Source organism: Podarcis raffonei, chromosome 6, assembly GCF_027172205.1.
Source record: "Podarcis raffonei isolate rPodRaf1 chromosome 6, rPodRaf1.pri, whole genome shotgun sequence".
NCBI classification, from domain to species: Eukaryota; Metazoa; Chordata; class Lepidosauria; order Squamata; family Lacertidae; genus Podarcis; species Podarcis raffonei.
In genome coordinates this window covers 12,059,919-12,075,757 of record NC_070607.1, presented here as the reverse complement: position 1 = coordinate 12,075,757, position 15,839 = coordinate 12,059,919, and the positions used below count along the sequence as shown (strand labels likewise).

The following is a 15,839-nucleotide window of genomic DNA, read 5'->3' as shown; positions in this document are numbered from 1 at the left end:
AACAAGAAAGAAATTGGTTCTGTAAGTTTATTAAAGTTATAGCATAATGGGATGTAGTTTGTTATGAATGGGAAGAATTCTGTTAGGGAGGTCCAGCCTTCTCCAGCAGCAATACAGTTCCTAGGGTTTCCCAAAGAATGGAAATGGCTTAAATAAGCTTACACCTGCAGATAATCCCTAAGCGAGCTTTTCTACTTGAAAAATGGGCACATTTCCAGGATATATGTATCCAGGCTTCCAAATTTTCCTTCAGCTGGTTGCTAGTTGCAAGCAGGAGTGGCCCAGCTCCTTTTGCCACCAGAAGCTAATGGGAATATGCTGCCTTCCACCACACCCTGCCCACCCCACCAGAATGCCACCCTCTCTCTGAAACTCAGTGAGAGGGGAATGTTCCAGTGGTGGTGGAAGCAGTTGGGCGGGTGGGCAGGGTCTTATTCTTCTTTGGCGACCCCTCGTAGCCGAGTAAGATTGTCTTCCATAAGTGGAGGCCAATTCTGGATCCACACGTCCTTCCACAGTGGGGACATAGGTTTCCAGGTGGGAGTTGATCATGGTGAGGGTTTGCCCAACATGCCTTCCTCTTAGCACATTTCTCCCTTTCGTCCTGAGTTTGAGCGTCTTCAAAGCCCATGGCACCTTTGGTAATTCCAATTCTGTGAGGTCTAAACTGATTTCTAAAATGCCCTCCCCATGCCATAGCCCCCTGCTTGCTCACTTACCTGCCTGCCATTCTGTTGTCATGTTGGAGTGGTTGCCTATCAGTGGCCATGCCAACTACAGCATGACAACAGCCTTACGTTTTTATGTATATAGGAAGAAATGTCAATAATTCGGGGCTTGTACCACTCTGATAGTCACCTTCCACATCTATTGCTTAGCAATTCCAACTACTTATGACATTGACTTTTCCTCCCTTAGCAGTCATGCTCTGACACATTATCCTTCTGCGTGCTCCTAATATTCCATTGGTGTTCTCTGATCTGTAAGCAGACACACTTCTGATGGCTAAAACAATTTCAGGCCGAGGGAGCCGGCGTTTGTCCACAGACAGCTTTCTGGGTCATGTGGCCAGCAGGACTAAACTACTTCTGGTGCAACGGGACACCATGACAGAAACCAAAGCACACGGAAACACCGTTTACCTTCCTGCCACAGTGGTACCTATTTATCTACTTGCACTGGCGTGCTTTCAAACTGCTAGGTTGGCAGGAGCTGGGACAGAGCAATGGGAGCTCACCCCATCATGGGGATTCGAACCGCTGACCTTCTGATTGGCAAGTCCAAGAGGCTCAGTGATTTAGACCACAGCGCCACCCGCATCCCAACTTGTACTACAAGTTGGCTTTGGGGAAGGTTGTGCAAAAACTATACTTATAGATCATTTTGTTCTTACCAATATTTTGGGAGCAAATTTGCAGAAGCCAGCTTCTGTAACCATATTGGCAGAAGGCACCAAACATGCTTTACCTTAGACCAGAGTTCCTGGAGTAGATCTTAGCTGGCGGCAAAGAAAGAGAAGAGAGAGGTAGGGTTTGGCATTTATGTCCTAAACATAGTGCACCCCCTAGTGCTAACTCAAAGGAAAATCTTTATGTTGAGGTCAACATCTATCCAGGGCCTTTTGCAAGACAACTGCTTTTTCCTTGCTAGAGGAACACCTGCTGGAAAAATATATTGTTACCAAAACTGGGTGCCTCCTCCACTGCTGAGTGGTGGCCAGAGCTCATAGCCTTCCAGGCACTCACCCAGGGTCTGTGATCCTTTGGTAACTGAGATATGACAGAGGCTGTCATAGCTTTTTTTTTTTTTAAGGATTTTAACAAAATGTTTATTACAAAAGAAAAGGTCATCAGGCAACATATATGAACATAACCAGGTGTCTGGGGATTGGAAAATTCATCAGCCAACTCGATGAATAGCAAGAAGCCTTGCACTTTCCTTCATCGGGGTACACTCGTGGGCACAAAAATGATTCGAAGAGCAGGCAGCTGCTAAGAAGATGCTATTGGCTAAAGCCATCAGCAGACCATAACAGCCTCTTGGTAGTTACCCTGAAGACAGCTCTTTGCTGGACTAGACTCTCAAGCACCTACAGCCTGCTGACAGCCTATTATTTCCCAGCGATTAGGGGGTTCCTCAGCACCACAAGGACTGAATCTCCACACAGGAACATCTTGGAGGTGTAGCGGTCCTTGTTGACAGGTTTCGATTTCTTCTTGCCTTTCCCACTCTTGGGCACCTCTGTCCACATCTCCTTAGCGTTTTCCAACACCATGTTGCAGTGCCTGTCAAAGACTTTGACCCGGCCAAGCAGCTTCTTCTTGTTTCGACAGTTGATCAGCACCTGAGTATTGTTTTTTACAGACTGGGTGAGAACAGAAAGGGGCCCCGTGTTGAATTCTTCCTCCTCCCTCTTCTGCAGCTCCTCTGGGGCCATCTGGGGCCATCTCGCTCTTGGGCTGGATCAATTCTGGGCTGCATCAATAGGAGTATAGCATCTAGATCAAGGGAAGTAATAGTGCCACTGTATTCTGCTCTGGTCAGACCTCACCTGGAGTACTGTGTCCAGTTCTGGGCACCACAGTTCAAGAAGGACACTGACAAACTGGAACGTGTCCAGAGGAGGGCAACCAAAATGGTCAAAGGCCTGGAAACGATGCCTTATGAGGAACGGCTAAGGGAGCTGGGCATGTTTAGCCTGGAGAAGAGGAGGTTAAGGGGTGATATGATAGCCATGTTCAAATATATAAAAGGATGTCACATAGAAGAGGGAGAAAGGTTGTTTTCTGCTGCTCCAGAGAAGCGGACACGGAGCAATGGATCCAAACTACAAGAAAGAAGATTCCACCTAAACATTAGGAAGAACTTCCTGACAGTAAGAGCTGTTTGACAGTGGAATTTGCTGCCAAGGAGTGTGGTGGAGTCTCCTTCTTTGGAGGTCTTTAAGCAGAGGCTTAACAACCATATGTCAGGAGTGCTCTGATGGTGTTTCCTGCTTGGCAGGGGGTTGGACTCGATGGCCCTTGTGGTCTCTTCCAACTCTATGATTCTATGATTCTATTCTATGATTCTAAGAGGCTCATGGCTGGGCCCTTCTCCTCTTCCTAGCCGTCGACTCGCGCAGCAAACTGCTCCGTCGCGGGTTTGCAAATCCTGTCGTAGCTTTAAGAAATATGGTTTATTCACCTATTTATGGCTTCAGTCTGCATAGAGCATGGTCATTTCCAGAGGGGCTTGCACCTCATAGTAGTGCAGCCCTGAAGCTCAAGGCATCTCTCCCAGCCAGCCTTCCCAAGATGGATCCCAGTCTTCTTCCGCCTTCATCCTCCAAGAACATGTTGCTAAAAACCAGGGTGGATTTGATTTAAATTGAATTGATTTAAATCACTAGTCATTAAGACTTGATTTTTATTAGTATTTTACAAAAAGACTCATTCTTGCTGGTACAATCTTAATCTTTGCAACCAGATGAAGGTTTCATTTTTGGAATAATACAATTTCAGAGTAGTTTTTACAGTTATATCAAAAATTACTGATTTGGTTATACTATTAGAAATACATAGACAGATAATTATGAAATTATGGTGAGGTTTAATAAGTTAACTGTTTATATTTGGATGACTTTTCTGCTGTACTTCATTGGAAGGATAAAAATGATCATTTCCTGAAGAACAATTTAAACAATTTATTTAACTAAAACAGTAACATTATAGCATATGTATCCACGTTTGTTAACTGATGTGGTTAAACAATTTCCCCAAAACAACAACAACCTTAGACTGAGTTTTAGCACACATGAAAAACTTAAAACAAATCCTTATTTCCTGATAAATAACCTTTGCACTATAATGCAACTTACCGGTAAATAGAAAACTATCATTACAAAGATTTTTCCTCCAAAAGCATTTTGTTTTAAAAATCCAATTCTAATAAAAAAAAAACCTGATTTAAATTTCAAAAAATCCGATTTTTTAATTTTTTTAAAAAAATCATTGATTTTTATCTACCCCACTAAAAAATTTCCTTTCCTGTCACCTCACAACTTGGGAACCTTCCAAACCCCCAGTCTCTGTTCATACCCCAGGGCAGGGAGAAGGACAGTTCTCCTGCATTGCCAATGACCCTCAATTTTTTCTTAATAACACTAGCTTGGCCAGGTCATTCTCTGCATAGGCTAGCCCAGTCTGCAGTTTGTATTTCTCCCTTGTATTTCTAGTATTTGTGGGGGGGGGGGTTTCTCCTCCCAAATCTATAACCATATATTGGAATGCAAAAAAAATCTCTGAGGAGGATACTCACATCTCTTCCAATTCCTGTTTATGGACATTTAAAAAAAAAAAAATCAACATGTGGATTGTCCATGGGAGAAAATGTAGAATTTCTTTTGCTGTAGAATGGCCACATTACCCAGGAGTTTTTGTACAAAACTACTCCTTTAGGGAACTTTACGGAAGCTTTTAATGTTTGATGTTTTATCTTGTTTTTAATATTATGTTGGGAGCCGCCCAGAGTGGCTGGGGAAACCCAGCCAGATGAAAGGGGTAATAATTATTATTATTATTATTATTATTATTATTATTATTATTATTATTATATTTCAGCGGAGAATTTGCTAAGCCTGTGGTTCTCAAACTACAAAGTACCTCGGGTTAAATACACTTCAGGTTACATATGCTTCAGGTTACACACTCTGGTAACCCAGAAATAGTGCTTCAGGTTAAGAACTTTGCTTCAGGATGAGAACAGAAATCGTGCTCCGGTGCCGTGGCGGCAGCAGGAGGCTCCATTAGCTAAAGTGGTGCTTCAGGTTAAGAACAGTTTCAGGTTAAGAACGGACCTCCGGAACGAATTAAGTACTTAACCCGAGGTACCACTGTAACATGCTAAGCACCTGGAAATTGGCTTCTCTGATAACTGACATCACTTAGAAAACATCTGTTGCTGGTTTTTGCAACTTCCTGTTTAATATAGCTAATGTTTTGATTTGGGCTAGAGATCTCAAGAGCCCTCTGAAAACGTTGTTCACTTTTGTTGATATGTATGGATAAGTAAATCCTAATAGCAAAGAGATATCTGGCGAGAGAAGGGAGCATAACTTGAATCTCTTTACCAACAACATGGCAATCGTGTTAATTGACCCACTGGCAGCGTTCCCTCCTTAGGGTAAGCAAGAATTACCGTATTTTTCGCTCTATAACACGCACCCAACCATAACACGCACATAGTTTTTAGAGGAGGAAAATCCGTAGGCATGCCACCCGTAGGCATTCCCTCCATAACACGCACAGACATTTCCCCTTACTTTTTAGGAGTAAAAAAGTGAGTGTTATGGTGCAAAAAATACGGTAGTTTTACTATACTCCCCTTATATACAGTTTCAATATCTGGGGGTAATAGTACCTCAAAAGCTTAATAAATTGTATCAAGCCGACGACATCCCTTTGATGAGAAAAATACCTGAGGATGTTAAGCAATGGAAGAAAATGTAGAATTTCTATTGCTGTAGAATGGCCACATTACCCAGGAGTTTTTGTTCCTTTAGGGAACTCCTGGAAAGTTTTAATGTTTGATATTTTTAATGTTTTTAATGTTTGAGCCGCCCAGAGTGGCTGGGGAAACCCAGCCAGATGGGTGGGGTATTAATAATAATAATGATAATAATATCAAAAGTTTTTGATTTGAGTTTCCACTGAAATGAGGCTGCATTTTAACGTTTTAATGTTGTATTTTAATTTTGTTTTTAAAGTTGTATTTCAATCAATAGTTTTTATATCTGGTGTTAGCCGCCTTGAGCCCGGTCTTGGCTGGGGGAGGGCAGGGTATAAATAAAATTTATTATTACTCTAATCATTTTTTGGATTCACTCAATATCTGTCGAAAATTCAATTTCCCCCACATAGATTTTGATGTATTCCTTAAAGATAGCCCACTCCTTATTCACTTTTTGTACCATATCTCCTCTTATCCTCCCTGTTAATTCGGCAATATGGAAGTATTCCATCATTTTACATAGCTAGTCTGTTTTAGTTGGGACGCTGCTGCTTTTCCAGTTTTGGACAATTAATAACCTTGCCACCATAGTCGCATACATAAATATTGGTCTGACCATTCTTTTTATTTCCTCTGACATGATACCTAGGAGAAAGGATTCTGGTTTTTTTCCAAATGAAAATCTAAACATCTTTTTCAATTCGTTATAAATATTTTCCCAGAATCCCACTATCTCTTTGTACTCCCACCACATGTGTAGAAAGGTTCCTGCCCCATTGTTGCATCTCCAACAGACATCACTACAGTTTTTATACATTTTTGCCAGTCTAACTCCTATTGTAAGTAGAATGAACGGAAGAATTGTAGAGTTGGCAGGGATCCAATGTAGGAATCTTTTGCCTAATGTGGGTGTGATGGCCTGGGATTCGGAGGTTGAACCTGAGGAATCCCAGCCTGCACAGGAGTCCCCGCCTCCAGAACCAGCTGAGCCGGGACTGGGGCTTGAACCTGAAGGGTCCTCACCTGTGCTGGATCCTCAGGTGCAGGCACCAGCTGAGTCTGCTCTGGCCCCTGAGGTGATGGAGGACCCATTGCCTGCAGGTGCTCCACTCTCAGCCCCGTCAGGGGAAGCTGAGGTTGCCTCTGGGTCCGGCAATCCTCCAGCCTCTCCTGAGCTGCAGAGGCTCAGGGCAGAGAGGCAGAGGGAACTAAGTTCTCGCAGGAGGAGTGCTCGCCTCCAGGCCAGGAGAGGAGAGTCACCTGTGGACCGCGGCCGCCCTATGCCTCGGGGCAGATAAAAGCTGGCCAGCCCCAGTCCCAAGTTGTGGGAGCAACATTGTTGGTAGCCTGTTCCTGCCTGCACCCTGTCCTGCTCTTCTGCCAGAGTTCCTGACCTCACCCAACTCCCTGCCTTGGACCCCGCTTCAGCTTTGACGGACAGCCTCCATACTGCAACCTTGACCTCGGACTGGACTCGGACCTCGCCACACGGTTAGCCCTCGGGAACAGCACAGTGGGACTCAAACCCATGACCCTAGAGACCTAGAGTCTCATGCACTACCAGTCAAAGTTAATGGGCCTAGTTTAGTCATGCTCTGTAACTTTAGTGGGTCTATTTGCAGCAGGACTAGCACTGGATATAACGCTCTATCCCAACCCTGGAAACATTTGCAATAGCGATCTCTTCCAAGTGGGCATTTAAAGTTTCCCCATTATAACGCCTCGGCTTTGTTTTCCTTCCCTGACATCCATCTTCATGGAAAGCCATTACAGAAGTGACAAAGGTTAAACCAGCAGAAGAATGCCCCCACAGTCTTATTCTATCGGAATCGTGCAATCCTGTTTGACTGAAGTGTGCCATAACTACACAAAACACAATTGCACTCATGGAAATTCTAAATCTTTATGGGCTTCCTGCGGAAAAGATTCCTTGTCTAACATTTTGTCGTTCCACTGGATTAGTGAAGGACAATTAGCTCTATTATTCATGTTTCAGTCTCCGGTGGTATTTAGCACATAACGAATGTAAATAGCTGGGAGCCACAACTGTCGGAAACGATAAATAACGGCTGCGCTATGAGTTTTGCCAGAAAGTGGGCAGGTGGCAGGGAATCAAATGCATTTATAGGACTTAGCGGAGAAAGTCCACTGTTGCGTAGTGCCATAATGGGGCAGAGATGTAGGTAAAGGGGCATGATATGAAACATAGATGCCATCATAAAAGTTTTCCAAGGTATGGTTGATTCCCCCCCCCGAAGAAATATGATAAAATGGTGACCATCTGCTGATTAACAAGCCATATGTTGTTGTTGTTTAGTCATTTAGTCATGTCTGACTCTCCGTGACCCCATGGACCAGAGCACGCCAGGCACTCCTGTCTTCCACTTCCTCCCGCAGTTTGGTCAAACTCATGCTGGTAGCTTCGAGAACACTGTCCAACCATCTCGTCCTCTGTCGTCCCCTTCTCCTTGTGCCCTCCATCTTTCCCAACATCAGGGTCTTTTCCAGGGAGTCTTCTCTTCTCATGAGGTGGCCAAAGTATTGGAGCCTCAGCTTCACGATCTGTCCTTCCAGTGAGCACTCCATTTCTTAAGAATGGAGAGTTTTGATCTTCTTGCAGTCCATGGGACTCTCAAGAGTCTCCTCCAACACCATAATTCAAAAGCATCAATTCTTCGGCAATCAGCCTTCTTTATGGTTCCAAACAAGCCATAACAAGAAAAAAAAAGAAAGAACACAAAACAGATATAAGAATCCATTGAAATGAATTTCCTCTTGCAACAGGATAAGGCATATTTGAATAATATTCTTTAGATCAGTGTAGTGACCCATCACAATTTCCTTCAGACGGGGGGGGGGGGGACTCTTCCATGTTCAACAATATCCTGATAGGGAAGAAAGTGAGTCACAAAATGCATTACACAACAGATTCCATTCTACCAGAAACCACACAGGAAATTTGAAGTGCACCTTCTGAAATATGCACTAAGGAAAAGGAAAATAACTCTTGCTTGCTACTGAAATTCATGCCCTGCGTTTCCCCACACGAGTGAATTTACAAAGTAGCTTACAGCATAAGAGCGCAACACCCTAAATAAAAATATACCCACTATAAAATTACAAAAATACCGTATTTTTCGCCCTATAGGGTGCACCGGCCCATAGGGCGCACCTAGTTTTTTTTCTTTTGGGGGGGAAATAAAGGGGAAAAAATTATTTCCCCCCCAGGCGCAGGGCTGGGGCGGGGGAAGCCCGAGCTTCCCCCGACCCCAGCCCCCAGAACAGGCTGCTATCCGCAAGCCTCGGGAGCCCGGCGGGAACTCCCGCTGGTCTCCCCAGGCTTGCGGATATCTGCCCGAAGCCCAGGGCGCACTCCGCTGCGCTCCCCAGGTTTCGGGCTGCAGGCTGCTGTCCACAAGCCTTGGGAGCCCGGCGGGAACTCCTGTGGGCTCCCAAGGCTTGCAGATAGCTTCCTGAAGCCTGGAGAGCGAGAGGGGTCGGTGCACCGACCCCTCTCGCTCTCCAGGCTTCAGTGAAAGCCTGCATTCGCTCCATAGGACGCACACACATTTCCCCTTCATTTTTGGAGGGGAAAAAGTGCGTCCTATAGGGCGAAAAATACGGTAATAATAATCAAATATCACAAAAATCAACCATGGAGAGATTGTACTAAAATAACACAGCCAAGAAAACAACTGACTAAAACTCTAATAAAGACATGTTTCGGCTAGGCACCTTAAAATAAGAGACTGTCAGTGCCGCAATATGAAAAAGACATCACTCCTTGTAGCGACCAAAAATATCTCATTTGGCAGCAGGACCTTGTGAAAGGCCTCGGCTGTTGAATGGAGTATGAGGGGAAGAACATGCAAAATACGGCTGTCTTTGGCCTACCAAGGGGCCAGGCTGTTTAAGGCATTAAATGTTAAAACCAGCACTTTGAACTGAACCTGGAAACAAAAACGAGCCTGAAGGAATCCCACCTTCGTCGCCAGTGTTAAGTTGTGGGTGAACATATCAGACGACACAGCGATTCTTCAAACAGCTCTTGTTTATTCACAGGCCAGAACAGATTTGAACTGAAGGGTTCAGCCAGCCTGCTTATATAGAGCTCCACTAGAATGCAACAGTAACCATTTTCTGTAACTATCCAATCACTGAACGTCACTTTCGATCCCTTATTTGCATATGTGGACCTGAGTGAAAACTATCTACAGTATCCCCCTGCTGGCCCAGGGTGAGAACTTCAGTACATAACACCTAACTCCAATCAGCCAGGGGCGTAGGAAGGGGGGCGGTTGGAGCAGTCTGCCCCAGGTGTCATCCCTGGGGTGGGTGACAAAATCCCCCCTGGGCGGATCGCTGCACTGCCCCCCAGGTCCCAATCACCACACCAATCACCCCCAGTGAGAGCCAATCGCCACGCCAATCGCCCTGCCCCCCTGGGCGCCAGAGCGGCTAGCCAGAGCAGCTAGCTCCGCCGCTACAACCAGAAATTTGGAAGCTGTGGCTGGATGGTTATGTGGGAACCGGTTGAATTTAAATCTTTCAAAGACAGAGGTCCTTTGGCTGGGTCGGGATGATATGGGATTGGGGAGGCAACTCCCATCTCTTGCGGGGGCGCAATTAGTGCCAGCACCATCCGTTAAGAGTTTGGGTGTAATCTTCGACACCCCTTTCCACGGAGGCGCAGATTGCAGCTATAACAAAGGCGGCATTTTTCCATCTCCGCCAAGCTAAGCAGTTGGCTCCTTACCTCTCTCGCCCTGACCTAACCACTGTGATCCATGTAACGGTCACTTCCAGGCTTGATTATTGTAACTCACTCTACGTGGGGCTGCCCTTGAGACTGACCCAGAAACTCCAGTGTGTGCAGAATGCCGCTGTGAGACTCCTTATGGGGTCCTCGCCATGGGATCACATTCACCCGGTGCTATACCAGCTGCATTGGCTTCCGGTGGAGTACAGGATCAGATTTAAGGTGCTATAAGGCCTAGGACCCTTGTACCTAAGGGACCGCCTCTCCTGGTATGTCCCACGGAGGACCTTACGGTCTTCAATTAAAAACATCCTGGAGATCCTGGGCCACAGAGAGGTTAGGCTGGCCTCAACCAGAGCCAGGGCTTTTTCGGCCGTGGCCCCGATCTGGTGGAACGCTCTGTCACAAGACACTAGGACCCTGCAGGACTTGACATCTTTCCGCAGGGCCTGCAAGACAGACTCCTTCTGTAATCCTCATAGGACTCTAGCCCAATGGTTGCCATTAATTTGATTCTGAATTGATTTTAGAATGTATTTCAATTAATTGACTGTGATTTTATGTAAACTGCTATTTTTCTGTTGTTAGATGCTCTGAGCCCAACTTTGGCTGGGGAGGGCGGGATATAAATAAATAAATAAAATATTATTATTATTATTATTAACATTAACCAGCAACCTGGTAGCAACAATTCAAGTTTCTGAATGCATTCAAGGGCAGCCCTATATACCAGCCAAAGCCCGGAAAAGACAACCCTCACCACCAACACCATCTGTTGCATCGAGGATAAGTGATGCACCCTAAGCTGCAAACCCAAACTCTTAGGGCAGGCAGGTATGGGCAGGAGATATACTGAAATCTGCTGTGGACCACTTACAGTAGATCACGAAAGATTTCTGTTTCCCAGCTGGTTAACGAAACTATCCTACAACTTTCCCCACCCCAGAAGAAATATAGACCCCCCAAGTGCCCCAGTTTTCCAGGGAGAGTCCCAGAATTACAGAAGCCACCCCAGATTCTGATCCCGGAATGTCCCACTTTTCCTTAGGACCAGCGGCGTAGCGTGGGTTGTCAGCACCCGGGGCAAGGCAAGTAATTTGCGCCCCCTAACCCGGGCCAAGGCAAGTAATTTGCTCCCCCTAACCCCTAACCTGCTGCCGCTGCCAGCTTCTTCTTGCTGCTGCCTGGGCTGGGGTATTTACGGTAAGGTAGCCACGGTGGCGGCGGCGGGTCCGTGTCAGGTGATCTGAGGCGAGTTGCCGCTGGCGCTGCCGCCCAAACGACGCCGCTTGCCCGGAGGAGGAGGAGGGCAGAGAGGCGAGGAAAATGCAACATGGCCCAGCAGCTGCAGCAGCAGCGGCGGCGGCGGGGCTGTGAGGAGGGGCTGCCTTGCGCGCCCTCCGCGGCCCTGATGCGCGGGGACCGCGGCGAGCGCTGAGATCCGCTGCCTGCCGGACGCCTTCAGCCCGGACGCGTGCACAGCTCGTCGGTTCCGCGAGACATGGGGCTCTGCTACAACCTGCGCCCGAGGCTCTTTGGCGACTCCGGAGGTGGCGAGCGCCCCCCCCAGATGTTGCGCCCGGTGCGGCCGGCCCCCCCTGCACCCCCCACGCTACACCACTGCTTAGGACGCCCCTATTTTCATCAGAGAAATGTTGGAGGGCACGGAAATAGGCTGTGGAAATGAAGGAAGTCTGGAGGGAAATAAGGAATGGATTTTTGCTTTTTATTTTATTGTATTGTATTTAGTTGCACTAAAGAAAGGAAGGCAGACCCTTCAGCTTTCTAGACAGTAGCTCCAGGAGTCTTGGAGAGATGCTACCGCAGCACATCTTAGCAGATCCAGAGAGTTCATATGCCTTGCTATCGCACCTTTAATAGGAGATGGGCACACACATTCATTTAGCAATTAAGTAGATGACACTTTCTCCATAAATAAAAGTTCAGGGGATTTTTTAAAATATATGTAGAACGCTGGCACGTGTTTAATTTGTTTGTACAGCGTTTTATTGTTCATTTTATTTCCTTTTTGAATGTTTTAAATGGTTGTTTCTAACTATTTTTAGGTGTAATTTTATTCTTTGAGCAAACAACTCTTCGGTTTTTTAAAACAATCCAGCTGTATGCAGTGGACGCTTGGGCTGGGAACGTGATCCATGCGGGATGCACGTTTGCAACCCGCAGCGTCCGCAACCTGCAGCGCACGTCTGCACACGCGCGGCTTGCAATTCTGCGCATCCGCAAAGCGCGATTTAGTGCTTCTGCGCATGCACGACCGCCAAAACCTGGAAGTAACCTGTTCTGATACTTCCGGGTTTTGGCGATCCTCACCCCAAAAAACACAACCTGAAGCGTTTGTCACCCAAGGTATGACTGTATAAAGTTTATGAAGGTGAGGAGCTACGAAAAAGTTGACAAGTGAAATTCTACACTTGCTCAGGAGTAAGCCTCACTGCATTTAGTGGGCCTTGATCGCAAGTGCATGGGACCATATAATAATGAAATGCAAAGTGTAAGAGAGAACGAATACAAGAATGGATTGTTTTTCTTTCAGCTATATTTGCTTGCATTTGCTTAAAAGAGAAAGAGAGAGAGAGAGAGAATTTGGTTCGTGATCATTTGCAAAAGAAATTCTGTATGAGAACAAAGGAAGAGTTTGAATATAGCGCTCACAACCTTGTCCTCTGCTTTTTGATAATTATTGCAGTAAAAATAGGAATTAGCAAAGAAAGCAGGTAAGTGAAGCTGGAAACCTTAGCATTAATTTTTTCTGACCTAAATTTTCCCTGACAGGCCCCGAAAGGTAACAAACACAAATGATTAAAAAAAAAAACAACTTGACAGTTTAAGACCAGAGTTAAAGCTATCTCATATTGGTTCAAGCTCTACAAAGCCAGAAAAGTAGAGGCCAAGGAAAATGCCATAATAGATGTTCCCCACAATCAATAATGCTTGCTTGCAACTCATACTTCATCCACCAACTCTTTCATGCCCAAATCTAGACAGGGAGGATAGTGTGTTTAGCAAAGATGCCTCACATTGACTTGGTCCTGTATTTCCACATGAAGCATGTTAAGTTGTGGGTGAACATATCAGACGACACAACGATTCTTCAAACAGCTCTTGTTTATTCACAGGCCAGAACAGAACTGAACTGAAGGGTTCGGTCAGCCTGCTTATATAGAGCTCCACTACAACGTAACTGTAACAATTTTCTAAACTGAACGTCACTTTCGATCCCTTATTTGCATAACTATCTACAGTATCCCCCTGCTGGCCCAGGGTGAGAACTTCAGTACATAACAAAGCACCTATGCCTTACTGTATTGCTCAAGGATTAACAATTTGTACACACAAACACAATTTAATGCCATGGGTTGCATCTTTATTAATAATAATAATAATAATAATAATAATAATAATAATAATATTTTTATTAGTTTTCAATTACAATAATCCAATAATAGCCTCATTATAACAATGCCAAAATATGATACAATTACTAATACCAATCATTCAGATACCAAATTATATAATTTAGGTGGCCTCCCACATGCTAGAATTGATGGTTTGACGATTTACTTTATTTCCGCCTTTCCAAATCTGATTAATTTCAATTATATTCCTGGCAAAATAACAATCCCTTATACAACAACTGCAATATTAACAACTTCCATTTGTGTTGACACATTAAATGATTTCTAAATCTACAGGTGAGGCACTCAAACTATATCCTTATTCTTCCTGTGTGTGGTAGTTATTCTGTCTGTGACGGTTCTTCATGTCCTTTTAAAATATTATGTCTATCTTTTCCCAGTTGTTGCTGTTCTCCATCTTGCCTTGGGTGGAGCTAATATACCATTGTTGTTTCAGAAATTCTCCATTGCTCCATCCCGTGATTCACTGTTTTGCAACTTTTACAACAGCTGCAAAAATCACACTTCATTATTCTTAATTATTCACGTATTATACTGCCTAATCCTATAGTGAATTTCTATAGTGGATAAATGATGGGCCGAAAAGCCTGGCGCAATATCTTAGCAAGAATATTACATTCTGCTTTAATGTTTTCTTTCTAAATTTGGAATCACAGTTAGTACCTTAAGAAAGGACTCCACCGCCTTGTGGCATTGCTGAGAATGCATTAGGGGGGGGGAAAGCAGATTGTTTGTTCAGGTAAGTCAAGCAAACCATATTTGAGAATCTATTCTGACTTCTGTTCAGATTGTGAAAGTCACACCTTGGGCTCTAGCTACACCTCAAAGGGTTCTTACACATTTTTGTATTGCAACAAAGGGATGGAAAAGTACAGACTGAAGAAATATATCTGGTCATGCCCCAAAATGCCCGTAACATTAAAAGATGATGAGTCTCCGACTACAGTAAGAAGGAAATGAGAAACAATGGAAGCATTATGTAAACCTGTGGAATTTTTTAACGCCAACATCGCAGAGCTGTCGTGTGGACAGCCAAGATGAAGATGGCAACGTATTTGGGGAAAGTAGCAGAAAAATGACGATACAAAATTCAGTGTTATCTTTCCCGTGGTATCTCACACAACAAACTAGCATTTCCAGTTCCAGCCTGTAAGGGAGACTTAAGAGCTAAATTGAAGACAAATTCAGTCATGTATCTGCAGCTGGGAAACAAATGCTTCTGGTGAAATTCTCCATTCCATTGCGCCACTTAAATCTAAATAAATCCTCTCAGGGTTTCGACTCAGGACTTCTGCTGATTCTCCCTTGTTATGATATCGATCATATCATCTTCCTTCAAATTCAAAGTCACTTCTTCCAAAACAGAAAAAGGCTTCATCACTAATTAAGGTAGCAAAAGAGGCTTCTGGACCTTTAATAGACATGTAGAATAGAGAATTTCTGTGGCTGTAGCTTGCATGACAATTCCTTTTTCTTCTCACCTGTTAAAATTGCAGGAGCCCAGCTTTCTTTTTCACCTGTTCCTCCACAAATTAAACCTTCCAGATGCTGTTAAACTCCTTTTTCCACCCCACTTCCTTTGTTTGATTCCATCCAGGGGTCCTTTTTTTTTTTTTTTTTTGCTTAGGGTTTTTGTGAAAAATGTCCATTGCCCCGACTGTAACAGCAACAAATAACCTAGAGTCCTAGACAAACAGCTTATCCTTCCAGTTCTGTAACACAACTTGATATTTTAAATAGCACCCCTATAGTAAACAGACTGCATTTTATGAAACCACATTTTATGAAATCAGTGAGATTATCCAAACTCACTGTAGTAGCTGTGAGGTAGATTAATCTGTGACCCACCAGATTAAGTGGGAAATAAGTTTGTCATTGATTTTCATATAAAGATGCCTTATATCAATTCGGACCATTGCTCCTTAGACCAGGGGTGTTGTTTTGGGGTGGTCCAGATAAACATCCCGAGGTCTTAAAGGTAAAGGGACCCCTGACCATTAGGTCCAGTCATGACCAACTCTGGGATTGCGGTGCTCATCTCACTTTATTGGCCGAGGGAGCCAGTGTACAGCTTCCGGGTCATGTGGCCAGCATGACTAAGCCACTTCTGGTGAACCAGAGCAGTGCATGGAAACGCCATTTACATTCCCGCC

The 15,839-nt window shown here is 44.6% G+C and overlaps 1 protein-coding gene across 1 annotated transcript; it reads right to left on the bottom strand.

Annotated features, from left to right (window-relative positions):
• Positions 1–2,035: 2,035 nt before the first annotated feature.
• On the bottom strand, positions 2,036–2,437 carry LOC128415346 (small nuclear ribonucleoprotein Sm D2-like). The gene has a single exon (XM_053391438.1). It carries the CDS (start codon positions 2,435–2,437, stop codon positions 2,111–2,113), a length of 327 nt encoding a protein of 108 aa, XP_053247413.1. The 3' UTR covers positions 2,036–2,110.
• Positions 2,438–15,839: the final 13,402 nt, after the last annotated feature.

Excerpts from the sequence above, each read along its gene's own strand:
- LOC128415346 (XM_053391438.1), bottom strand. The coding sequence starts at position 2,437 with ATGGCCCCAGAGGAGCTGCAGAAGAGGGAGGAGGAAGAATTCAACACG.